The sequence below is a fragment of the Narcine bancroftii genome, chromosome 5 (genome assembly GCF_036971445.1).
Source record: "Narcine bancroftii isolate sNarBan1 chromosome 5, sNarBan1.hap1, whole genome shotgun sequence".
Classification (NCBI taxonomy): domain Eukaryota; kingdom Metazoa; phylum Chordata; class Chondrichthyes; order Torpediniformes; family Narcinidae; genus Narcine; species Narcine bancroftii.
Genome location: NC_091473.1, coordinates 72,954,441 through 72,980,818, shown reverse-complemented (window position 1 = coordinate 72,980,818; position 26,378 = coordinate 72,954,441). Strand labels below are relative to the sequence as shown.

General features: G+C 36.9%; 1 protein-coding gene across 1 annotated transcript in view; it reads right to left on the bottom strand.

Annotated features, from left to right (window-relative positions):
* Positions 1-4,995: 4,995 nt before the first annotated feature.
* cdc73 (cell division cycle 73, Paf1/RNA polymerase II complex component, homolog (S. cerevisiae)) overlaps positions 4,996-26,378 on the bottom strand; it is a 328,288-nt gene continuing 306,905 nt past the window's right edge. Inside the window, exons 14-17 of the mRNA XM_069937837.1 lie at positions 21,560-21,721; positions 17,192-17,292; positions 13,360-13,501; positions 4,996-8,877 (exon numbers count right to left, since the gene is read on the bottom strand). Of these exons, the coding sequence (XP_069793938.1) occupies positions 8,841-8,877; positions 13,360-13,501; positions 17,192-17,292; positions 21,560-21,721 (442 nt within the window). The 3' untranslated portion in view covers positions 4,996-8,840. The remainder of the gene's footprint in view (positions 8,878-13,359; positions 13,502-17,191; positions 17,293-21,559; positions 21,722-26,378) is intronic.

Genomic DNA, 26,378 nt, shown 5'->3' with positions numbered 1-26,378 from the left:
GCGAAGCAGACTTAATGAATTGCATGGCCAAATTTTGCTCCCACGTCCTGTGATCTTATGAAGTAACTATTAAGTGAATCTGTCTGGTGCAAGCATGCTAGTTCTGTGCATTCTCTTACACAAAGCGGAGCAGGAGAAAATGGACCTCTTACAAAGGTAAAGCACTCGCACAGTGGACTGAGTGGTCTCCTTTACTGTGGCAAGATTTTTTTGAAAAAGGAGAGGATAAGTGAAAGATACCAGTGGGTTCCTTTGTGATATACCCAAGAATTGTTTTTCCAAAGCAAAAACTGAAATGTCAGAACAGCAAGGTAAGTCATAGGCACAGAAAGCACAAAATCATACAAGGAAAGTCACAAGAATGTTTTCACAGATATGCCTTGACTGAATGAATGGAAACAATCAGGGCATTGAGATCAGAGAGAAAAAAAAATCAGCAAATATAACCAGAGGAGGCAGCCAATTTTGCCCAATGTTTGGAATGTACTTTCTGAATAAAACCATTGAATCTTATTTTCTGTTCTTGCATTAAATGCTTTCCCAGTCCTCATTTCAACATATTATCTGATTCTCTCTTTTCTGCTTCATTAACTAACCTTGAGCAGCCTGTTCTAATTGCTCTCATGTATGAAAAAAATCTTCTAATTTCCAGATATGGTATTCAAGTGAGTACTATATCTGAAATAAATTTTTTCAGTCTTGGAGTTACCAACTAGCGAAGGCTTGCGTCACAGAACTTAAAAGCCTTGAGGCTGTAGTTTATTTAATACAAGGTTTAGAGATTTTTAAATTGGTCCCAGGTCTTGGCAAATCGCCCCAAAGAAAAATAAAAACTTGTATCTGTTTACACCTTTCATAATAAATCCACAATGTCCTAACATTTTTAACAACCAATGACAAACTTAATTACAGAGGAAAAACCAGAAAGTCAGTTTTCTATCAGGGATAGAGATTGGCCAGGACATCCACTGTTTTCTTTCCAAAATGACACCACAAGATCTGTTATGCTGACCTCAGAGATGGTATCTGACCTGACACTTCCAATTGCTCCTTCTGTAAAGCAATAAAGCTAACAAGTTCCTGAAAAATATTGAGGTTTTTCTTTCCACTTTGCACCAATGCAGAGAAATAAAATTGGGAATCAGAAACAACTTTCTTCATGCATTTAAGCCAGAAATCACAAAACAGAATCAAGCATATTTGCTTCCTCTTTGCTACATTCAAAGATCATTGAATCCCAAAATTCACAACCAAAGTGACTCCCCACAATGGATAAATACAACATTAATGATCAAAATATATGGTAAAAACATGCACTATGTCAACTCTTGGGGCTGTGTATCTATTCTCATCTAGGTATCATCACCTGAGAAAGGCACATTTTTACATAGCCTTAATTAGGAAGCATAACAAAGGCAATTTCAAAAAAGTCTTTTAAGCTGTCTTTCCACTCATCGGAAGTAACTTATCTGATAGAAGTCCTGAATGACTACATGAAGACAAATCATCCACCCACATAGACGACTGAATTTTTCTTAAAATCTTTATTAAAACTACTTAACAAGTACATACTTTGCATTAAAAGTACAGTATACACTGGTCCCCGCTCCCGGTGAGGCAGCCCACCAAGCATTCTCCACCGCAGCCCCGAAGTCCCCACTCTCCATGGCAGCACTAAAGTCTCCGCGACAGCCCGATGTCTGAGTCCAATGACCTTATAATATACTATAAGTTCATATGGTGATTGGGGAGTATGTTTATTGAAGGTACTGTACATATGTTTACATTCGTCATTAATGATTCACTTGTTAAAAAACCTTTTAAAATTTTTCTTTATGGTCTTGTTTAATCGTGCATGTTGGGCGAACACGACTTATGACCAATCTGAGTTACGACCAATTTATCGGTCCTAACTACAGTCATAAGTCGGGGACCACCTGCATTCCTTTGCAATGTGGTCATAAACTGAATTTAGAAATGAGTAGGACATGCTTGTAATTTTACTTGCTTGAAATAGCTAATACATTTACTGCAGGACAATTATTTTGGTTTTATATATGAGTGTACATTAATTGATTTTTTTCAGAACACCTTATGCATGAAAATAAATAATATCAGCAGAAAGAAAATTTCAATCATCCTACGATATGTAAACATGAAGCAATATCCCACGAAGCTCAATGGATGAGCCCGCATGTCACGCAAAGTCCTTTTTCATGACAAGCATATAAAACAAACTATATTCCTTTTCCATTAAATTACACTGTTCGTTTACAACAATTTTACAAGTAAAATTCAACCAATTTTTAAATACTGAAATCAGCACCATTTGTTTCACATATCCTAAATGATATTATAGTTTTAAAATAAATATTTGAATAGATTTTCTCAACAGTTTTGACAAAAGCAGTGGCTGAGATGATTATTTCTACTTACTGTAATTGCAATGAATCAAAGTTAGACCAGCAAGACTGGGACGTCTGCAATAATAAGCTGGTTTGTTCCAGTCATAAATGCTATGGCTTCCCTACATCATCAAGTACTTTTTTAATATTCCGTCTTCAATAAAGTACCTATGCATTAAATTTTCTCTGAAGTAATCTATTTGTTTTTCATTTTATATGACATACACTGATATAAATAGAAAGAAAATCCATCGTAGGAAGAATTGGGTGCACATCTCACTCCAAGATGGAAATGATTTGCTTGCTGATTAATCGTGTTTTTAACAATTTAGTAAGACCAACTCAAAGGAGAAATGTTCTTTGCAAATTCTGACCAATGAAGAACTAAGCTTGCCTGAGACATTATTGTCAGGGACTGTCATGCCTGCACATTGGGCAATGGAATGTACACAAATACAGTTGCAATTCAAGACCCTGGTCTCCACTACAGGGAAAATCACTTTTATCTTCACTCCTTGAATATGTAGTTTGGGTGGCTGCCCTAATGCAGCTGTGAGCATCAAACTACGAGATGTGACAGGGATCAGTGGGAGCAGCTCCTGTGGCTTGGTGTAACTCTACCTAGACCTGAAAATAAAAAAAACATCGCTGCTCATGTCATTTTGAAGAATGTTGTAAATAAAAATTGATTTCTAAATGGCAATAATGTTGCCAAATTTTGAGTTAAGCAAATTTTTAATGAGTGTAATTTTTTGGCAAGTTGCACAAAGGATTTTTTAAAGTTCTCTTTTTAATTTCTAATCAGAAAGGCAACAAGGTAAAAATACATTCTTGTGCCAATTCTTGTCATATTTCGCTGCTGAAATTCCATTAATTGCTAACGTCGATAAGCAACTGATACATTACTGCAATGAACTGCAAAGCCTCCAAATACACAACTTAATTTGACTAGTACTGAACTGAATGTAAGTGTCCACTTAATAAAAAAAACTCAGCTCTGACCTGAAGCTGGGAATGCCAATAGTGTCTTAGGTCAATGCCATTAAGTTCAAAAGTTTTCATGTAAACCGATGGAAACATGCTACCTTCAACTTTGCCGCTGCCCTTCATCAACCATTTCTCAGCTGAGGAAACTATACACTCCTTTCACTTGGGAATCTACTTTCAGGAGTCACTTTTGGGCAACTTAACATTTTAAGAGCCAGGCAAAATTTTTAAGGCATGTTCACTAAGATGGCGTGGTTTAGCTGGTTATCAATGTTGTTTTCCAGTTTCATTGTAGGTTGGGTTTGTTCCGGACCTTTGACATGCTTTCTATGCTTGGAACAACCTTCTGCAATTTATAAGGACAGAAACTTGACACCATCTGGTCTATGAAATTCTGCCTTATTCCATAGTCATGAAATTCTGAGAAATTAATCCAATTAATTATCTCAAGGGTTTAAAAACTGGGTGCACTTGTATTGGTAATTTTCTTTCAAAAAAATTCCTTCTTCTTTTACAAAATGCTCAGTATTTACTGGAAATAGGCATTCTCAAGCATCCAGATGTCTTAATCTGCAAGATGAGAAGCACATGGGCCAAGCTGCTGACTAGCCTGCAGGCTGATCTCAGGCCTAAATGCAGGGGCTGAAATTACCAGTTGAACTTTTTCCATAAGCTTGTAATAGCTTCTGGAATTTACGGAAACCCTTAACCTTGGGGTTATAACTGTCAACCAATGTTTCTTAAATACATTTCCTGAATATATTCTTGAATGAGGGAAAAGTTGATTTTTTTCTCTCTGTGATCCTGAGAGTATGAAGTCATGAGAGGTGCATTATAACTTGAAGTCAACATTTCCCTGTCCTATGAATGCGTGATGCTCTGACAAGAAATATCAACTGAAAGTCTGCTTAGGTGCCCCAAGTTTTTTTTTTAAGAACATGAGGGCTCAGCAGTAACAACATGAGGAATTTTCATCATACAAAGAAATATCGAGTGAAGGAATGATTAGAAATCATTTCCTTTTTCTGTTGCTATTTACTCAAATTATTCTTATTCCACCTATCACCAGTGTACAGCACAATCAGCCCACAAATATAAAGAAAACAGGGTGATCACAATGACTGGCTTTTAAACAGTAGCAATGCTTTCATTACCATTGAATGAAGAATTACTGCCATTAAACTATACTTGAATTAAAATGGACCCAGCGTCTCTGCTGAGGAGGCAAAACTCTTGCAAGTTACTGTAATAGCAACAGAATCTTTTTAAAATTCATTCTGCACAAACATACAAGACAATTTATTCATCAATATTCCGTATGATTTACTTACGTCATGTTCTCTTAATATACATGGTCAAGTAATGCCTCATATTGCAGCACACTACAGTATCCATAAATATCTGTCATACTATTTCCTCATACACATAATGCCCATTTGTTTAAGGCCAATGCAATATTGGTTTGTATAACAAAGAGAAGTGAAAGCAAAATGTAACTGCCTTGGGTAAAGTTGGGTAAAGACATTTACATGTTTAAACATTTCAATGCTAACTTCCATCAGCATCATTTTACGTTACTAATGAAATGACAAAATGAGAACTATTTTAATATTTTACATCATTTTATTTGTCATATAATAAAAAAAATCATTAATTTTAAAACCATCCTCCTTCTTGTAAGTGTGTGTGCATGAGAATGTGAGGGTGTGTGAGTGAGTGAGAGGGAGGAAGGGGGTAGAGAGAGAGAGGCAAGGGGCAGAGAGAGGGGGACTGGGTAGCAGAGAGAGAGGAGTGGCAGAGAGAGTGGGGGGCTGAGAGAGGGGGGAAGGAGTGGGCACCGAGAGGAAGAGAGAGAGAGACAGAGGAGGGGGGGCGACAGATGGGGGTGGAGAGAGATAGGGGACTCAGAGAGAGGGACAGGGAGAGAAGATGGAGAGTGGAGGGGGGCTGGAGAGGAGTCAGAGGGTGGCGGAGAGAGGTAGGCAAATAGAGAGAGCTGGCGGCGGGGGAGAGGTGGTGGAGATAGGGAGATGGTAGAAAGAGGGTGGAGAGGGAGGGGGTGGAGAGAGAAGGTTCAGAGAGTGCGAGAGAGTTGAGAGAGAGAGAGTTGTGAGAGATTGGGTGGAGGGAGAGGGAGTTGAGAGAGAGAGGGGTGAGGGTACCATCCCTTGATGAAGGGCTCAAGCTCAAAATTTTGGTTATGTATCTTTATCTTTGCTATATAAAGTACACTGTTTGACCTAATGAGATTCTCCAGCATTGTTTTTAGTTGAATCACAGTGTCTGCAGACTTTCGTGCTTTACTTTTAAGAGAAGAAGGCTAAGAGAGAAAGAGAGAGGGAGGGAGGGAGAGGGGAAGAGAGAGATATAAAGATTATACATTTGTACTGATTCTCTTCAATTTTTGATCATTTTTCATTTGTGCTCAGTTTGCACTGAGCTGCAATAGCAGAAGCATGAATTTATCACACACATAACTGTAAGAAAACTGCTAAGATTGTTTCAGTGGTATCATTTTGGAAAAACTGCAGAAAACCACTTTAAAAATGGCAGTTTTATGCATTTCTATAAAAAAAGTTTGAGTTGTCCATATGTATCATTTGGTACAAAAAACCCACTTGAGAAAGCAGTGGCTTTATTGCCTATCTATCACTATAATAAAAGAACAAAAAAAACAGAAAATATATGTTTCTGAATTTTAAAAAAACTAGAAAAAGGAGACAACCTGCCACATGTGAAAAGGATCTGTTCACTTCACTGCTGTTACAACCATGGCTTCACATTTCATTGAACTATTGTATGAAACAGTTGAAAGCAAACACATTAATATTGCAAACATTAATAAAATCCACAGAGGTTAATTTAACACAACCATTACAGCAGATACATTAAATAATGAAACCAGAATGTTTTTTTTTAATAGACAATTTACAGAAAGGCAGACATTAACCCTTATTATGCTTAGCAAATAGCAACTATATTGATTTAGATGATGTAATGAATATTGATAAATGCAGTGAAGATTATGTTCGTCTTTAATTCATATCTATGTTTTCAAGATGTAGTATGTAAATTTTACATCTGAAAGTAATGTTGATCCCCAATAACCTGGAATATGTATGTAATTAAAATGTCCACTTTTCTAATACAGTGTTGTTAAATTGGGAACTTTAAATTGCACATACAAGTGAATGAGCAAACTGTGTGTGGTGGAATGTTGAATTATTTATTTGTGATGCTTGGAAGAATGCAACCTTTTTAATTCTACACAGTAGAATGGAGTTCTCAAATCTTGACAATAGTGGTGTGTTTTCCGCCAACCCCACCATCAGGCTTATAATATTTATTCAAACTAACATTGAGTTTGTTCTTCATGACACCCATTCTATTGCTCACCCAAATTATAACAGGTCAGCTACCGGAATCAGAATAAGGTCATCACTGTTGACAATTTAATGCTGAAGTGAACATTGTCATTCAACTCTAATCTTAATTTGATTTGCTTTTGCCTTGCAACATAAACTTCAATATATGGAGCATTTTAATGTCCGATTTAAACAAGCTTTTGAAAACAGAATGGTTTCGATATAAACTGGACTTTTCATTCAACCTGTAAAAGTCAACTGTTTTTGACTATTTCACAGTGAGCAATAGGAAAGAGCAGCGTAACATTCGGCTTCACTGAAAAGACACCATATTGACAATGGTTATGCAGTGTTAATAGTTCACTCAACTGAATTATGATTGGCATTTGTGACAATTAACACATCAAAGCTATTTTTAAATTCTAGATTTATCATTCATATTAAATAAATATCTTCAAGAATCGATAATTTTTCACTCTAGATTCATACTTTATTTTAGGCTATCCAGTGGTTAAACCAAAATACTATCTATTTGAGTTTCAACGATCATAATAGCATATTCTCACTTGGTGTAAAACATGCTGCTGGGTAAAACTTCTTCCCCGTTCAACCAAACAATAGCAAGTGGTGATCCTGGGTTTTGCATAAGGAAGCCAAATGATTTTGGACCTGCATCATTATAAAAAGCTTCAGACAGAACCTGCAGCTAAATCAAATAATTTGCCAAAACCTTATTTTCAAATTTTAAGCTACTAAGTATGATCTGCCAAGGAGTAGTTGCTGTTTGGCCTTCTCTCATGCCATGACTTTATCAATGTTCAACATTTTCTCCAGGTAATTTAACAACTCTGCCAATTAATTCCCTTTTCATGTGTCTTTTTATTATTTATGATCATTATTTCAATAAATATACTGCATCAGTGTGTCTCCTGTATGGATCACAATGAGCCATATCTTGTAATATCAAACTTTGAAAGCACTATATAATATAGACATTTTTCTTAAAAAAAGCTTATTGTCACCACCTCTATACAAGTATTGCTTGAACTTCAGAGATTGAATGATTGATGGTCTGCTCAAACAAAAAAATCCTTGCTTTTTCCTAAATAGTGAAATAAATGTGAACTCTTTCAATACACTGATGGACGTGTAATGAAAACAGCAACAAAATAGTACTTTATGTAATATATTTATCTCATGTCAGCAAGCAGCACAACTGAATTTTTAATCATTTCTATGTTGGAACTAGATGGATCTTTGAGAAATTTGTGGTACACAACTTGAAATACACAATCTGATTTTCACATTTGTGCTTAGAAAGCCAAGTACAGATGGTAGGTTTCAAAGTTAAAGACCATTATTACCTAACTTTTTAGACAATGTTTTGAAGCTTAGGACTTCCAATTAATCTCTTCAAAACAGTAATAATAGGCCTTTTCTGTATTTTTTCTTCCACCTAAATTCTTTACAATAACCAAGTGATTGTTCAACACCCATTTTAGCTCAAGGCAGTCTCACGTACGTGTATAATTTTGTAGTAATATTTTACATAAACAAAAAATAAGTCAACCTGTGTCATCTATGGCTGTCTTACCTCTTAATCTACCTGAGAAGAACTATTTGAGAAGAAATTGCCACCCCACAACAGTGATAATATACAATTTGCAGCTTGCACTCAACAAACATCTCTAAAAGATTAGGTGTGGGGTGGGGTGGGGGGGGGGGGGGGGGCGGGAAGGATTGGAGCAATACCTAAAAAAAGCGCCATCTGAAAAATAAACACTATAGAATAATATACAAATGTAATTTTTCAGACTAGAAGAAAATCTACCATTGGAAAACTGGTAGCGTAAGCACAATTATTTTGCCTAATTGTTGCAGACTTCAATTCTCCAATGCAATAAGAAAATATCCAACAAGTACTGTACATGAGACAATTCAGGTTGACCCATACTGTAATGCCACTGTTCTTGAGAAGCACAGACAAGCTGATGAAATAGTTTAGTTCCAAGGTAGATGCATTTCCTGTAGAACTCTTCCAACCTCTCAGAAGTGAATGGCAGCAATCGCAGTTTTAGACAGCTTAGAATCTCAGATGTGATTTGTGCTTCACCATGTACCTGTTGTGTGTTAATAAAAATATACACACTGTCAAACAAGTGTTCTGAAAATTACAGTATGTTGCTGCATAGTGACACCAATAAGCAAGTAATACAATTCATTTCTGATAATGTATAAATTTTTGCTTTTGCCTAAGAAATAATATCAGCCTTTAGAATAAAAAGGTGCATTGTACTTTTCCACATATTGTCATGTCATGGAAACGCAAGCTGAATGCTTATAGGCCAGGGGCAAGAAATGACTTTGGACAAGGTCTTGCATGCAAAATATACTGTTCGCCTGCTGTGCAGCTCAATGAGTCCTACCTCCAGAAATGAAGCTGAAATAAATGCACAAGCAGGAAGACATTCTCAGCAAGTGTATTAATTTTTTTATCTCAAAAGCCTCAGTTCATGACTTCTTGTTATAACAGGCCTAGAAACAGTAGCAATAAAAACCTCAAGCATTGAATCTCTTGTAAAGATTGAGGGCAAAAATGAATAAAGCAAAATATTTGGTTTATAAATATTTCATTCATGATGATGAGAATCCAAGGAATCCAACAGTATAAACTGTATCTTAAAGTTGAGGATCACTTGTTTCCATTCCAGTTTTGTGGGTTCTGAGGTGATTGACAAAGCCATTTTGGGAACTACAGACTATGCCACACACAAGGGTAGGAGATATTTGACTAAAAAAGGGGGATGGATGGATTAATAAACTGTGCGCTCCTTTCATTCGATTTCTGTGGGTTCCTGATGCATAAACTCAAGGTGCTACCAGCACTATTCCAAAATATTCCTTCCCTATTTTGAACAGTCATGAACTTCAGGTTCCCAGGAGTCAGAAAGGATATTAGATTTGTTCAAGGATCTTTTGAACATCATGAGACAAACACATATCTGTGGGCAGCCAAATATGAATACCTCACAGTTGATAGAGTCATAGGGTATTCATGTCAAGGACAGAGTTGCAACCATGGTGTTTCCAGCAGGCATTGTTGCCTCATTGCTCTTGGCAAATTCATCTCTATTCATTGCCTTCAATTAGGTGAATCCTTGGGTGCTGGGTGACTGACATTGACAGAGCTAAGAACCCACACATGCAAAGATGATTAGTGAGTTGCTGGCCTCCTGTACTCTTTCCTCTTACCATCTGTCTTTAAGATGATAGGTTTTTTTGCTTGACCTCTGGCTTCAGGTGCCTATAGAGCTGCTTTTTCCCCCTTGAGGAATGCTAAAGCTTTCAATTCGGGAATACTTGTAGTTTATTAGCTCATTGAGTTACTTTTCATCAAACTAGTCCTTATTTTTCTTGGTAAAGAAACCAAGAATATCTTTACAGGTGCTAATTAGAGTATTATTGTGCTATGGCCACTCTGACTCCTGCTGGCTGGCAGGTGACAGGTTGTTAGTGAAACACTGTCATTAATTTACATTTCAAATTCTGCAATTTTCTTTTCTTTACACTAGAATTACTCTCTGTTAGTCTGAAATTAATTTCACAAATTGAAGGAAAATTAATCCAATATGTCACTTCTCATTTGAAGGTTTATGTTATAATGGGTGCTCTCTAAATGCATAAATTTCTGTTCCATTTTAATGTTCCATGCACAAATAGCTATAATACACTTCAAGATTTTATTTTGTGAATGAATAATTCATTTTTGATTCATCTTATAAAATCTCCATTTAAAAATTAAAGCCATCAGAATAAAATCACAGCTTTAGGCTGGACATCAGAAAAAAAATATATATATACTTTTGGAAATGAATTTATTGTGCATGCATTCTTACAAAAAAATTTAAAATATACATTAATATATTTTGCCTTATTTACTGTACTTTTATTTTGTTAAATCCATTCATTTCAATGGAACTGCTAACAATTTCAATGTGATAAAAATGAAAAGGACAGAATTTTGAAACTTTCAGTTCAAAGAATTCCACACTCCACTTGCTCATTAACCAGGAACTCTATCGGTATGCCTTAAGTATTTTAACTGTATTCACTCCTTGTGCATCATTGGGTACACATTGTGCAAGAATGCTAATCCAACAAAAATCCAATTTCTACCTCATTGATATTATCTATAAACAAATGAAATACAAAGATTCAATTGTTCCTAGAAAAGATTGTACCATTGGGAATATTCATTGCTTTTCTCTTTGAAATCATTACATTTCATTTGCGTTGATTTTGTGAAAACAAATGTGTTCCATAATGCACTTGTCACTCAAGTTACCATCTCAATTCCCTCCACCCACACAAATAATGCATGTTCTTTGAAACCTTCAATAAAACACACACACTTCAGCCAACAACCTTTTGTAAAGCGGATTTTCTTTGTAGCTTTGCCATTCATGGGGGACCCATAAATCATGTTTCTATTCTTAGAAATGAATAAACTTGATAGATTGCCAAAAAAGTTCTACACTTTTTTTTAAATCAAGTTTTCTTTGCAGAAAGTAACTAGGCCAATTAAGATTAACAAGAGTAAAAGAGGTATTATCACTTCAAAAAGTGTCTTGCTTGTATCCGCAGATTTGTAGCTTTAGTCCGTGATAGAATTGATATTGGTACGGTGCTGTTAATGTATAGAATGTTGAAGTATATATTGTCTGAGCAGAGAGGGAATTACCCAAACTTAAATAGTTTGTCAGCAAAATTACATCTCCAACTGCTGAATTGTCGCTGCTTACTCTCATTTACATATCACCTACAGGTTGGTAACCAACCTGAAAACAAAGATTTGGAATGATTTGTTTCCTTCAAGGCCCAATAACAAAACAGGAAAAAAGTAAAACTTTTGAAAGTTGTTCCAGGCTTTGTAAAGCGGTTGCACCACAGAGAGAAAGCGATTCAATTATTAAATAATTGAATCACTTGATGGATAATTTGGCATGTGTTTTTTTTAATCCAGTGCAGCAGATCTGAGATAGGGGCTTGACAAAGTGAATTTGTTGCTGACCAGTCACTACATTTTGAGAGAGCTTTTATTTACAGTATAGCATATTTAACACATTAAAATATCCAATGTGATTCCCAACAAAGCAAATAGAATCTACATTTGATTTCAAGAAATATTAGAGTAGATGGTCAAAAGTTCATCCATGAAGTAGGATTTAAAAATTAATGATGGAATTTCAACAGTCAGAGGAACCAAATACAAAACTGCAAATATTATAATAATCAGGGATGCATGTGTGTCCAGAGATTTCAAATGCAGTAAGCATATTATAGAGGTCATTTGGAGATTTGAAAAGAAGGAAGAGGACATAGAAAATAAAGCACAGCTGCCATGGAAACCGATGTATGCCAGCAAGACCATATTTTGTGCAAGTGAGATGGAATTACTATTCTGCTACAGCGATTTTCAAGGTAGACAGTACTCCATACCTGACTGCCAAACACTGAGCATTTTTACATGTTACACTTTCAGCAAAATATTCAGACAAAGTGCAAAAGAAGGCATGAGGCCAGAGGCTGGGGCTGCGGGGGGAGAGAGCGATGGGGGAGAGGTGGAGGTGAGGGGGAAGAGGGAAAGGTGGGGGAGAGAGAGAGAGGGGGTGGGGGACAAGAGGGTGGTGGGGCGAAGAGGGGGGAGACAGAGGCAGATGAGGGGGAGGAGGGGAGGGGTGGGGAGGAGGAGGGGAGGGAGGACAGGAAGGGAGGGGGCGGAGAGGGAGGGCAAGAAAGGGGGACAGGGAGAGAGGGTAAAGGGAGAGAGGGTAAAGGGAGAGAGGGAGGCAAGGAGAGGAAGAGGGTAGAAAGAAAGGGAGAGAAGGAGAGCCAATCAGCTAACAAAATCTCCAAGCAAACCATAGAAACTGCCCAGTATTCCTGTCACTAAGGGAACATTTAATTGTAGTTATACATTCAGAAATAAATCAGGAGATCTGGAAGGGTAGTCACAGTGTTGTCCTTGTTGAAAGAGAGTTTATATTTCTTTGTAGATTCCTGTGGTTTCAGGTAGTGGCTCTCCTTAATTACCACTATCTTAAATCTATTATTAATCTTACAACTTTTTTGTCACGTAGGTGTGGATTTTATGTTTAAAATAAATCTCTGGGCTTTCAAGAGGTAAATTCCGATGTAATTTTTAGTTACATTTAAACCCCATTTTTTTCTGACTCACAATTGCAGCAATTCAGAGGAAAACTTGATTATTCACCTTCGTGATGCAAATTCATTAAAAAAACAAGCGTGCGACAAGAATTCGATTTGAAAATTATGAATGGATCATTTATAATTCTTTAAAATTTAGAGATACAGCATGGTAACCAGCCCTTCTGGCCACGAGTCCAGGCTGCCAAAATAACCCATGTTACCAATGAACTTACCAACCCTGTCTGTCTTTGGAACATGGGAGAAAAACAGAGCATCCAGAGGAAACACACGCAGACACTGGAGAACGTGCACACTCCTATTATTAAGTTAATCAAATTATTCTTACAAATGAGTCTGGTGAATACTACATTTATAACTCATCTGGCATTTACCTGTCCAAAGTCTCCCAGAAACGTAGCAAAACAGCTCTGTCAAGATGGCGCTTATGGTGGCTTAATTCCAGAACAGTCACATCCCACTTCTGAACATTTGGATCCAGGCGCATTTCATCATACTTGAGATGGAATGCCTTGACTTGGAAAGAGTGGCAGATGTAGCCATTAATCAATATGGCACAGAACATTCTCAAAACTTAAAATAAGAAAGCCCCCAGGGAAAATCCATGCAGACATGGGAGAATTTATGTAACACCTACTACAACTTCGGAACCTGCCAAAGAGCTATGAGGCAAATGATGTTGAGAAAAAAATGAATGAATGGAGCTGAAGTATGGATTAACTATGATTTATTGAGTAAAGGAAGAGGCTTGAGGAGTTGATTGGTCTACTCATGTACTTATTAAATATGGAATACACCATGTAGCCTGAGAGCTATGGAGATCATTTTCACATCAGCTCTGAGTGTGACTAAGATATATAATAACAGGGCATAAATCAATAAATAATGAACCGCAGTGGTGTGATAAATATCTCAATGTATGATGCTCACACAACTCAATTAAGATTATGATAACTTTAAAAGTATATGGTCAAGTTCTGATGATATTCATATTTTGTTGCTGGCTCATAGAGAATTAATTAAATAAGATATATTTGAGTTGAAGCTCAGATATCGCCAAATCTTTATGACCTTAGGTGTAAACAGAATTGCATTATGGCTCAGAAAGATATTTTTGAGATATAATTCAAGACAGAAGTTTCCAACACGTTCTTGACTTTTTTTTACTTCATCTAGGTGATTTTACATATGATTAAAAAAAGCAAATTCATAGGAAATGTAATTTTAAGTAATCACAATGGTTTCCCATAATTTCTTTTTAAAAAAATTTAGACATAAAGCATGGTAACAGGCCTTTGCAGCTCATGATCCAGTGCTGCCCAATTACACCCAAATGACCTTCAACCCTGCAAGTTTTGGAGTGATCAAAATATTTGGACTGGAAACTGCAGGCCAAATGTTAAACAGTGCCTCAGATAATAGTGTGTTTCCACAATTATTTTATGTGCATTTTTGCAATGTTCATTAAATAAGTGCTTTGAGAATTTTGTCACTGAAAGCCTGTATTAGCTACCATGATATGCATATTTACAGGGCATAAGCTATCTTTGCACACCAATGATAAAATGTAGCTACTAATTTTTATAATCTATAAAACATTACTACTTTAGTCTTTAAGGTAGGCTTTAAAATTATAAAGTATTTTTCATAGCTTGGTGGGGAATTCACTCTCTGAGCATGTTGTCCCAGGTTTTTTTTTATTGTGGTCATTGTTTATTTTTTTCAAATGCATATTCCTAATAATTTGCATATATTATTCAATAAAAATGTATCATGATGATATGATTAATGTCCACAAATTTTGGGTAATTGAGTCAAAGCAAGTTCTTTAACTTTGCCCAAGATCACACCAGGCGCAGCAGCGATTACTAATTCCAGACACCAAAGGCTGCAGCAGCTTGGATTCCAAGTGACAGATGGCTAGAATTTGATTTTGCATACATCTCCAAAGTCACAGGTTTGATATTTTTGCATTCACAGGCTGCATAACACAGACTGATAGGAATTCAATGTGTTAATAAGTTGCTTTAAATCTTTCTAACTTGTATCCTTAAAACCAAAGGTTTAGTTGACCAGTGTGGGAAAAGAAATCAGGTATTCTTTTACATCCTTTTCCACGAGGAATCATCGCTTACTTTACAAGCTCAAGACTTATCCTGCAAATTTATTGGGATAAAATTAGTCACTTTGCTCCCTGCTACACATCCAACGCCAACACATCCTGAAACAGGCAGACAACAAAACATTTAACAAGGAGAAAGACATAGCCTTGATGGTTGTGCAAAATTAAGACAGGATTTAACATGGGTAAATCAGAGTCAAGAAGGGTCATGAGCTGAATTTCAGAGCTTGCCATTTTGTGGTAATGTGGGGCACACTTTTTTTAACACACAGAATTGGAAATCTGGAAATAGCTATACCTCAGAAAGTTGCTGAGTCTATTAAAAAAAGTTAGAACTGATATCGATGGAGTTTTGAAACAGAAAATGTTGGAAATACTTACTTAGGTCAGGCAGTATATATGGGACCAAAAAGGTTCAGGTTGATGATATTTCAAAAATCTGTCCAGCACCTGCAGCTTTTGTGCTTTTCAATTACTGATAAAGGGTTTGAAGGGAATGGAACAAATAATGCAGCCATAGTAGAGTATGACTTCTGTTTCTAAATAATTAATAAAATGAGCATTTAAAATAAAACGTGAAGCAAATGAAAAACATGAATTTTTCAAAAGTTGCTCAATGTGGGCCCAACCCCAGATTCATCAGAACATACCTGAAAATGGAATTAGTGCAGATGAAATGCTGAAAACAGCAATGAGATATAGTCTGAACATTTTTATGAAGAGAAAATTTAATGGAGTTTTTAAGCAGGTCAGGAAAGGGGAAATCAAAGGATGGCATATATTTGGATTTTCAATATCTCAGATAAGAGGTTTAAAAAGAACACAAGATATAGGAGCAGAAGTAGGCCCATCAAATCTGCTTCGCTATTCTAATCGTGAGTTGATCCATCCTCCTACTCAGCCCCACTCCCCGGCTTTCTCTCCGTAACCCTTGATGCCATAACTAATCAAATACTTGTCAACATGTGGCCAAGAAGTTGGTACTTTTTGCATTCGACTTGGCAGTGTTCCACAATTAAACCTTTTTGGCTTGTTTTGGGTAATTTATTAGAATGAATAACTGGAGTAAGATTCCCACAGGGAATTACTGGGAATAAAAAATTTTTAAAATTACCTGAATTAAAACTGAATATGTATCAAGTAAAATTTGTTCAAATTATCTTGGCAATAGCTAGAAAATGTATTGCTATAACTTGGAAGTCAGATACTGATCTGGGAATGGATAGATGACACGCAGAAGGTCGGAGTTGTATTCCACTTGAGAAAATTACTTATAATTTAAGTGATAAATATTATACATATTGAAAAATATGGAGCCCATATTTACAAACTGTTGGTATTAAAATTTAAATGAATTTCAAACATACCCTTTCTATTATAGGTCTCTATAAATATTTATATGTTTAAAAGTATCGGAAAGTGAAGTAATGTTATGGTTTTCTTGTCCCTCTTCTTTTTCTTTAGTTTTTAGGGGGTTGGGGGGATTCATAGGAGTTTTTTTTATATATATTTGTTTACTTCCTTTTTTTCTTTTTTATAAAATACCACATGTATTTGGATTAAGTTTGAAATATTGTGATATATTTGCTAAGTGGTTTTATATTAAATAAAATATGTATATTAAAAAAACTGTCAATCTCTCCACCTTAAATACACCCAACGACTTCTCTTCCACAGCTGCCTGACTCGTGACTCTACAACTAAAGAAAATTTAATGCATCTCTGTTTTAAATTGACGGCCTTTTATCCTGAAGTTATTCCCTCTTGTCTTCGACTCCCCTTCCATGGGAATTATCCTTGCCACATCTACCCTGTCCAAGCCTTTCAGCATTCAAAATTCCTCTGTGAGGTCGCCCCTCATGCTTCTGTAGTCCAACGAGTACAGTCGAAGGGTCTAGAATCATTCCTCATATGCTAACCCTTGCTCGAAGCCTCTCCAAAGTCAGTATGTCCATTCTCAAATAAGGTGCCCAAAGCTAATCGGTATATTCAAACAGAAGATCCAGACAAGGAAGTGTACTGGAGTTAGGTGAGGCAGGCTGGAGGGTACAACTAATGTAATCATATAAAAGCAGAAATATTACTTTTTGCAAAGATATCCACAGGTGATCCATCAGGTAATAACCACGGCCATCCTTTGAATTGCCAGGCAGCACCTTGTACAAAAACTGCCACAACGCGATCCCTGAAAGAAAAGAAAATAAAACAAGACACAATAAAATTTATTTTGTTCTAAGTGTTTAAAAAAAATCTCCTGCTTTCAAAGGAATACCGAAGACTAATATTTTAAATTCTCCAATTTCAACAGAAGTGATTTTTCTTCAAAATATTTCTGAGCTTTATTTTCTACTGTAGCTGCTTGACTTCCAAACTTTGATCAAATTTGCAGTGTCTGTTTACCTTTAAAATGAAAAATTTAATCAAAAGAAAACAAGTCAACCATTGTTCTTGTGGTTCATCATTTGAAATAAATTTTATCTTATTACAGCTCTCTTGTAGCTTTGCTCAAAGTGGGTCAAATGATTTACTCTTTTAATCGCCAAACAATATAATTATCACTCCATTTTGCGATGAACGAAGAAAATGCTTTTTGAAAGATGAATGTTGGTGATACAGTTCTGGATGTATTCATGCAGTACTGGAGAATATTGTGCTGTCATATTTTAGATGAACCCTTCTCCATTAACAATGGCGTGAAGCAAGGCTGTGTTCTCGCACCAAACCTCTTTTCAATCTTCAATCTATTTGAAAGACCTCAACAATGAAGACGCTGTTTACATCCGGTACCGCACGGATGGCAGTCTCTTCAATCTGAGGCGCCTGCAAGCTCACACCAAGACACAAGAGAAACTTGTCCGTGAACTACTCTTTGCAGACGATGCCGCTTTAGTTGCCAGCTCTCCAGCGCTTGACGTCCTGTTTTGCGGAAACTGCCAAAATGTTTGGCCTGGAAGTCAGCCTGAAGAAAACTGAGGTCCTTCATCAGCCAGCTCCCCACCATGACTACCAGCCCCCCCACATCTCCATCGGGCACACAAAACTCAAAACGGTCAACCAGTTTACCTATCTCGGCTGCACCATTTCATCAGATGCAAGGATCGACAATGAGATAGACAATAGACTCGCCAAGGCAAATAGCGCCTTTGGAAGACTACACAAAAGAGTCTGGAAAAACAACCAACTGAAAAACCTCAAAAAAGCGTATACAGAGCCGTTGTCATACCCACACTCCTGTTCGGCTCCGAATCATGGGTCCTCTACCGGCATCACCTACGGCTCCTAGAACGCTTCCACCAGCGTTGTCTCCGCTCCATCCTCAACATTCATTGGAGCGCTTTCATCCCTAACGTCGAAGTACTCGAGATGGCAGAGGTCGACAGCATCGAGTCCACGCTGCTGAAAATCCAGCTGCGCTGGGTGGGTCGCGTCTCCAGAATGGAGGACCATCGCCTTCCCAAGATCGTGTTATATGGCGAGCTCTCCACTGGCCACCGTGACAGAGGTGCACCAAAGAAGAGGTACAAGGACTGCCTAAAGAAATCTCTTGGTGCCTGCCACATTGACCACCGCCAGTGGGCTGATATCGCCTCAAACCGTGCATCTTGGCGCCTCACAGTTTGGCGGGCAGCAACCTCCTTTGAAGAAGACCGCAGAGCCCACCTCACTGACAAAAGGCAAAGGAGGAAAAACCCAACACCCAACCCCAACCAACCAATTTTCCCCTGCAACCGCTGCAACCGTGTCTGCCTGTCCCGCATTGGACTTGTCAGCCACCAACGAGCCTACAGCTGACGTGGACATTTTACCCCCTCCATAAATCTTCGTCCGCGAAGCCAAGCCAAAGAAGAAGAAAGTTATGAGATTATTGGTTAGGATGAATAATTAATTTTAAGGAGTGATTCAACAGATTTAAAGCAAATAAAAGTAAGCAATGTTCAGAAACCTATAAGCAAATTTTCCTTGGTAATTTTGATGAAACAATGTTTTTTGTGATGTAACTTATACATTTTGTACAGTGTATTTTGCATATGGATGGAATTACAAAATGAACAGAAATGTATGGATCTCAATTTGTGTTAAGATTGGCATTGGTCCAAAAGCAGAGGAGGGTCTTAAGGCAAAAATTGAAGGTACTACTTGACATACAAGATTTGTACGGCAGGTTCACTTCAGGTTGAACTATAATTGTGAAACAGCATCTGTGAGACAATGCAGCAAGAATGAGGCATAAAATTGTTGGGGAGAGGATAGTGGTGGTTCTATTGGAATGACAATGAATGTTAAAGTGAAGATTTGGATTGAATGATGTGTCGTAATAAAAATATAAAGAATTTTAAAGAAGGCAACTGGAAGTGCATCAATCAGATATGAAAAATAACAAGAGTAAGAAATTAATGATGAAGTAAATTCAAAATGCAAGTCTTTTGACATATTATTAAGGTTGTGCCATGCTTGCTCCTCTATAACTCCACAATTAAAACTTGGGGAAACTAATCTTTGACCAAAATCTAACACACTTATTCCAACATGGGTTAAATCCCAATAATTTATAAAGAGGGGCTCTCAAGATTTTAATTATCATCCCCTTGACCATCATAGATAATATCTCCTTTCCATTTCCAACAGTCACTAACCTCCATTATCTTCATCATTGGTTTGAGTGGCTCTGAACGTGTTCTTTTAGTGAGAGTAAACTGACATCTCAAGGCATGGGAAGATTGGATTTTAAAATACTGCATGAACATCAATCAGTTTACAAAAATAATTGGGACCCACTGCTCAAATGCTTATTGAAAATGTTTTCACTCAGCCTTCTGGGACCATAGTCAACTTTATAATAGATAGACCAGATATATATCAGAGAGCAACTGATAAACTGTAGTTTATCTAATGTGAATGTTATTATTACTAACATAATTTTTCCTAAATACAGTTAACATTTCAGGACAATTATGAAATATAGCAAAGATAAAAATCCATAACCAACGTTTTAGGCTTGAGCTCTTCATGAAGGTATGGAAAAATGTCAGTAGGCATCCAAATAAAAAAAAGGTAAGGGGGAGAAAAGGGGGGATGAGCAGAGTCGCAAAGGAAGGAAGAAATAGGTTAGAAGGAAGAGAGGGCACAGCAGCAAGCAAGGGGAGGAGGGATGGCTAGGTGAACAGAGAGGAGGTGGAGAGTTGAGGGAAAGAAGACAAGGAAAGGTAATGGAGGGGGAAAGTTAGCAGAAACTGGAGGATGACGTTAATGCCATACGGCTGGAGAGTGGTGAGACGTAAAATCAGGTACTGTTCCTCCAATTTATGGGTGGTCTTGGTGGGATAGTACATGAGGTAAGTGTAGCGGTTAGTAATACAGCATTAGTGATCAGGGTTTGGATTTAAATTTAAATTTTGTAAAATACAAGAATTACCTGATTAAGGTGAATTTTATATAATTATGGACTGCAATATTGATTTTTTTTTCAAATTACTTTACATTGTGCACTGTCTTTTGTCTTTTAAACTGTTTATTCTTAATGCTGAAGTATTGGTTCGGCACTGTATGATTGAGTCTCAAGCCACCCGAAAATTCCCCATATCCAGCATCCACCAATTCCTGTAGGTGCTGGATACCAGGGGTTTTGCTGTATCTAGTTCGCAAATGCTCGTCACTACAATGAAAGCAAATCCAATATTTGTTGTTGATAGATAAAATATTGGGTACTGAAATGGGAAGTGGCCATTAAGCAGCTTGGCTCCACATTTTACTTATATTGCTGTTGCAAAGGCAAGTTGTTTGTTTAACTCCTAGAAATTGGAACATCATAGGAGGTAGGTTTCCTGTCAGTCTCTAGGAAAAACATGTGTGGAGAAGGAAATAAAAAGCTCATCCTCAGATACATGATCATGGTGGTGCCTGCAATTTTCCTGTTTATTAATGGAATTCTCTGGAGATTTTCAGGCATTTTTTCATCAAAAACCATTTTGACATTTTTTTCAAAATAATGTATAAAAGGTTTCATCTTCTTGAGAAAAAGAATCAAGGTGACACTAAATTGGATTTCAATATTTTAAGACAGAATTTGTGAGCAATGGATCATTGTAAGTTTTTAAAAACATTTTTTCCCCCCAAATCTTGTTATTCAGCTTTCACAAGCAAAAATAAAATGGGTAAATAATTTATTGTCATATACATATGTCTAACGTACAGATGCAAAATTCTTATTTGCTGCAGCCAATCATGCTAAAAAAAAACTCTACTAGTATGTATTGAAATATTGGATGGAATAAGATAATAAATGAATGAGATAGTTGATAAATATTCACCGTTACAATAGCATATGATTTGTTCAAATGGAAAAGTAACATGAAGTTCACACATGATTGTTATGCTGGGAAAAAGGTTTGCTGAAAGATCATGGTTTAATGCCCAATGATACAGAATGTTATCAAGTAATAAAGAATATGTACCAGTCTTGTGGCAGAAGTTTAAGAGGTTGGTCTATCACTCGATAAGGTACTGTGACACTGATGGCAGTTCCTCCTGGCTGTACCTGGTCCTTTCGCCGTTGGATCAGAATTTCATTTTCGCGCTGGCAACCTTGCTTTTTCTTCTCTTCTGATGGAAAAAACCTGTAAATAAATTGAACAGATCATTAAGATATTTTCAGTGAACCCTCAGCATACTTCTCAACAAAGTACAAGAAAAAAAATTAGTTAATTGATGCAAGCATCATATTGTCATCGTTGCAGAACTTTTTTAACCATCAAATGGTCATTGGTTTATGGACTATTCTAAGCCTTGGAGGATAGAAGTTACACTGCAGAAGATGGAATCAGATATTGAGGCCACATGCCTCTGCTCAAGCGATTTTGAAAAGCAAGGCACATATTCAAAAAGGAAATTTTCCTGGTAGTCAAGTCAGTAATCATTGTTAAATGAATATCAAAGTAGAACATCATCTGTATTTTTGATGCCCATTTGATGGACTTTTCTCTGCACAAACTGGGTCCTGTATTTATCAGCAAACTAACAGTGGTGATATTTCAAAAGTAAATTGTTAGCAACAGAAATTATAAGCACCACACTAAGTATTGTAAATTTTTATTTGAGGAATTTCAACCAATCAATTTTATTATCATACAACTGGATGAAACTACGTTCTTTAGTTCTCAGTGTTTTTAAAAAAAGGGTACAAACACACACACCACACATATATACAAGCGATTTACAGTATATGCAGTACATATAGAAACATTTAAAAATATTGTTAAATAATAGTAGAGTCTCGGAGGTTTTATATGAGCAGTTTGCACAGTTTATCAGTCATTCAGCATGTTACTGCACGTTTCTGCAGCAGTCCATCGTCCCCATCGGCTTCAAGACAGCCACCACCATTCCGCTGCTAGAGGATGACAGTAATAGGCCTTGACCGCCCTGTGGCACTGACCTCCACCATTATGAAACGCTTCAAGGATTTGGTGATGGAACGCATCAAAACACACTTCCCAGAGACACTAGACCCATTTCAATTCGCCCACAGATGGAATCATTCCACTGATGATGCTATAGCCTTGTCCCTCTACTCCATCCGGACCCACCTGGAGAACAATGCCTCATCTGCCATTCACTGTTAATAATGTGGCAAATGTGTACAATGTGATAAAAAACAAAATTCTGATGTTATAAATGAGATGCAAGATGTTAGCAAAATGTTTTATTTTGCAAGGACATAAAAATGTTGTAGAAAAAAAAATGGCCAATTGAACATCTGTATTGGTAGAAAAAAATTGTACTCTGGGAAATCAAAAATAAAATTAGTATGTCATCCCCTGAATGCTTAAGTTAGCCACATGACCACATGAAGGTGCATTCCATAAACAACAAAAGGACCGTTTCTCAAGCTTTGCTACAACCCCATCACTGTTGCCCCAGACAGGGTGACCAGCAATGAATCGAAGCTGCTAGTGTAAATTAAATCTGTTTTTAAAGATCTAGCAACCTCCGTGGTTATTTTCACCTTTCCTGGTATCTGTCAGATGTCTAGTGACATCCAATCAAACTTAAAATTCTCAGACAGCAAACCAAGAAGAACGTTCATTATTTTTTAATGAACATTTTTGATCATTGTAAACATAAAAATATGAGATTAAAAAAATAAAAATTTAAACCCATCAAGTGTTTAAATAGTCACCCAAAAGATTGGCAATTTCTACATTTATGAACAGAGAGGTAGTTAAGCAGAAAGGAGTATCAGATTAAAACTCACACCAAGTTTGGTACAGCTAAACAAGTTTCTGATAATTATACAACCGAAAATTATGAAAATTTATTGTGGGAACCAAGAAATGATTGAAAGCAACTACTGATTGTCCGCATTCAATGATACAGGTGTATAATCACGTTTCATTTACTGCCAGCTTTCCTCTATTATCACTGTGAGGGCTGATTATAATCAGAACAACAAAGATTTTGCTTGGTGAACACTTATAGGTGTATTTTATGGATTTTGGCCTGCTGATCATGAAAATAACATATTTTCCTACCACATACAGCTTTTTTAGATATAACCTCCTTTTGTAATTTCTTGTTATACTTTGTCTACTAGTAAATTGCCCACAAAGCAAGCTATTTTGGTCTGTCCAAGCATACTTGGGCATGCAATCAGTGTAAGTGTAATGCAAATATTGTCTTAGGCCTGGGCATGTTTAGTCAGGATATATGCAGATAGGCTATAAAAGCAGGTCATATATAAAGATGCTGTGCATCACATTAATATAACATATATACTTGTGTAATAGTCACCTCCCTTTTTTTGGCTCAAAAAATGCATGTTTTCCAAATGACCCATGTATATGTCACCCTCTATTTTTGGCCCTGACTGTCTGCCCATTCGAGCTCTCAACATCCCGTCCACGAACCCTCACCCCAACAGCCCTCCCATCTGAGCTCCCAATGCCCTAACCGCCCACCAATTGAGCTCCTGATGTGCCAACCATGGATCCTCAGCCCAGTCACCCTCATGTCCAATGGAGCCAACACCCTCACCATGGACCCTCACCCCAGAGAGCCTGCTCACCAGAGATCCCAATGCCCTAGCCACAGACTCTCTCCAAGGCACTGACCACCTGCGCATCTGATCTCCTGACATCCCGGCCACAGACTTTCTTCAACATCTTAGCCATCCACCCATTCAAACTCCTGCCATCCTCACCACAGACTCTTTCCTAGGCCCTGGCTGCACACTCATCTGAGCTCCCAATGCAGTCAAAAGCATGACCTGTGTAAAAGTTGACCCCGCACAAATTTGAACAGAAAAGTTAGTCCAAAAAAACTCAACTCTTGATGAACACATATTGATGAACGTTTTCTTCAGGCAATAGCACAGTGAGGGTACCTAACAATAACATTTATTGTTTCATCAACATTGCAACAACTGGTATACATTCTGTTATGGTGAGTATATACTTAAAGCTCAAATATGCAGCACTTATTAAGAAAGCCTATGAGCTCTACTTCAGTTGTAAAATTGGTGACCAAAACAAACCCTGGGCTCCTCATATTTAATGTACAATATTGCAGTCAAACTGCAGCCATTTGCAGTCCCAATAATAAAGATCATGAGATAAACTATGACTTCTGACTGACAGATGTATCTGGGTTTTCTGCTGAAAATAAGAAATCTTTGAACACCCTAATCTGTGTTCAGCCATGAGACCAATGCTGCATGCTGACAGTTTGCCAGTTCCAAAGCCACTAGAGATTGAAGTCTAAATAAAGCAGATGAATATGCCACAATGCATGAACCAGATGTGGAAAACTATACTGATCCAGATGTTGAACCGTTTATGCCTGGTTGTCCTCATCTGATAATAGAGGCAGAATTAAATGACCTGGTCAGGGATTTAGGCTTATCAAAAGCTAAAGCTGAATGACTTGGTTCAAGACATTAAAGGATGTGGTTTCAACCAGGACATTGTGACCATGGGAAAATTTTATCAGGAAAACTGAAATCCATCAATACAGGCCTCCTGTTGTTGGACACCAACATGAGAGGCATCAGATGCTGAGTACAAATGAAAATCAGCAGCAAAACATTTTTAGGTCAGTTGAACTAACACAATTAATATAAAAGATACAATATAGTTATGTAAAATAAAAGAAAGAAAGAGCCTTCCAGGATTGAAAGGAAGGATGCCATCTAACACACGTTTAAACAGAGTTCTTTAACATAATTCAGAGGAGATTCTCACAGGTCCTGAGACAAATTTAAACCTAATATTTGAGTACATGGGCACCAAATTTGTAAATAAGTAGCATATATAATTCTCAAATTATATGTAATTTTTTTTCCAAAGAAATACAACTTTGAATTTCTTCATTTAATCTTGCCATACCCAAATCCACATCTGATTTCCAAGTAACTGAAATACATTTCTTTGCCACCACTAATGCAACTTTAACAAATTTCTATTTGATATATTGACAGTTTAGGTCTTGTTCCTTCAATATTTCCAAATAAAAATAAATCTGGATTTTGTGGAAATACAACACCTGTAAATTATTCCAAAAAATTCCCTAAATCCACCCAAAAAGGTGTTACCTTGGGACAAAACCAAGTTGAATGCAAAAAAAGTCCTTACATCCTCACCATACCAAAAACATTGATCTGATAAGTCTGATTTCAATCTATTCAATTATTGTGATGTAAGATATAACTGATATAAAAAATTATTCTGAACAAATCTATGCCGTACATTAATAGTGTTAGTCATACAATCTCTGCAAAGATCTGCCCATCTTTGCTCATCAATTGCAATATTCAAATCTAGTTTCCACCTCTGTCTAGACTTATGAACTCCATGTTTAGAAGTTACTATTTGTTATACAAATACATTGTAGAAGTAAACTTTTTAACAATTCCTCTCCTAATAAGAATTTCTACTTCATTTCAACCAGGTAACAACATGGCTGGTCCTAGCTTGTCCCTTAAAATCCTATTGTTACAAGCTCAGAGGACTCCAAAACCCAGCAGCAATAGAAATTCGCCAAGACAATGGTTACTTAAACAAAAGTTGCTTCTAATTTTCTTTAAACATGATAACAGGATCAAACTTTAACTTATTACTATTAACTTATCTTAACCCCCCCCCCCCCCCTTTTAATTCTAAGCGCACATGTATATGTTCAGGAAAGTTCTTTGTTTCACAGTCTAATCATTCACTTTTCACTTCTCCAAGGTCACCGGTATCAGGCAATTCTTATACTGTGCACAGAATATAACATTTA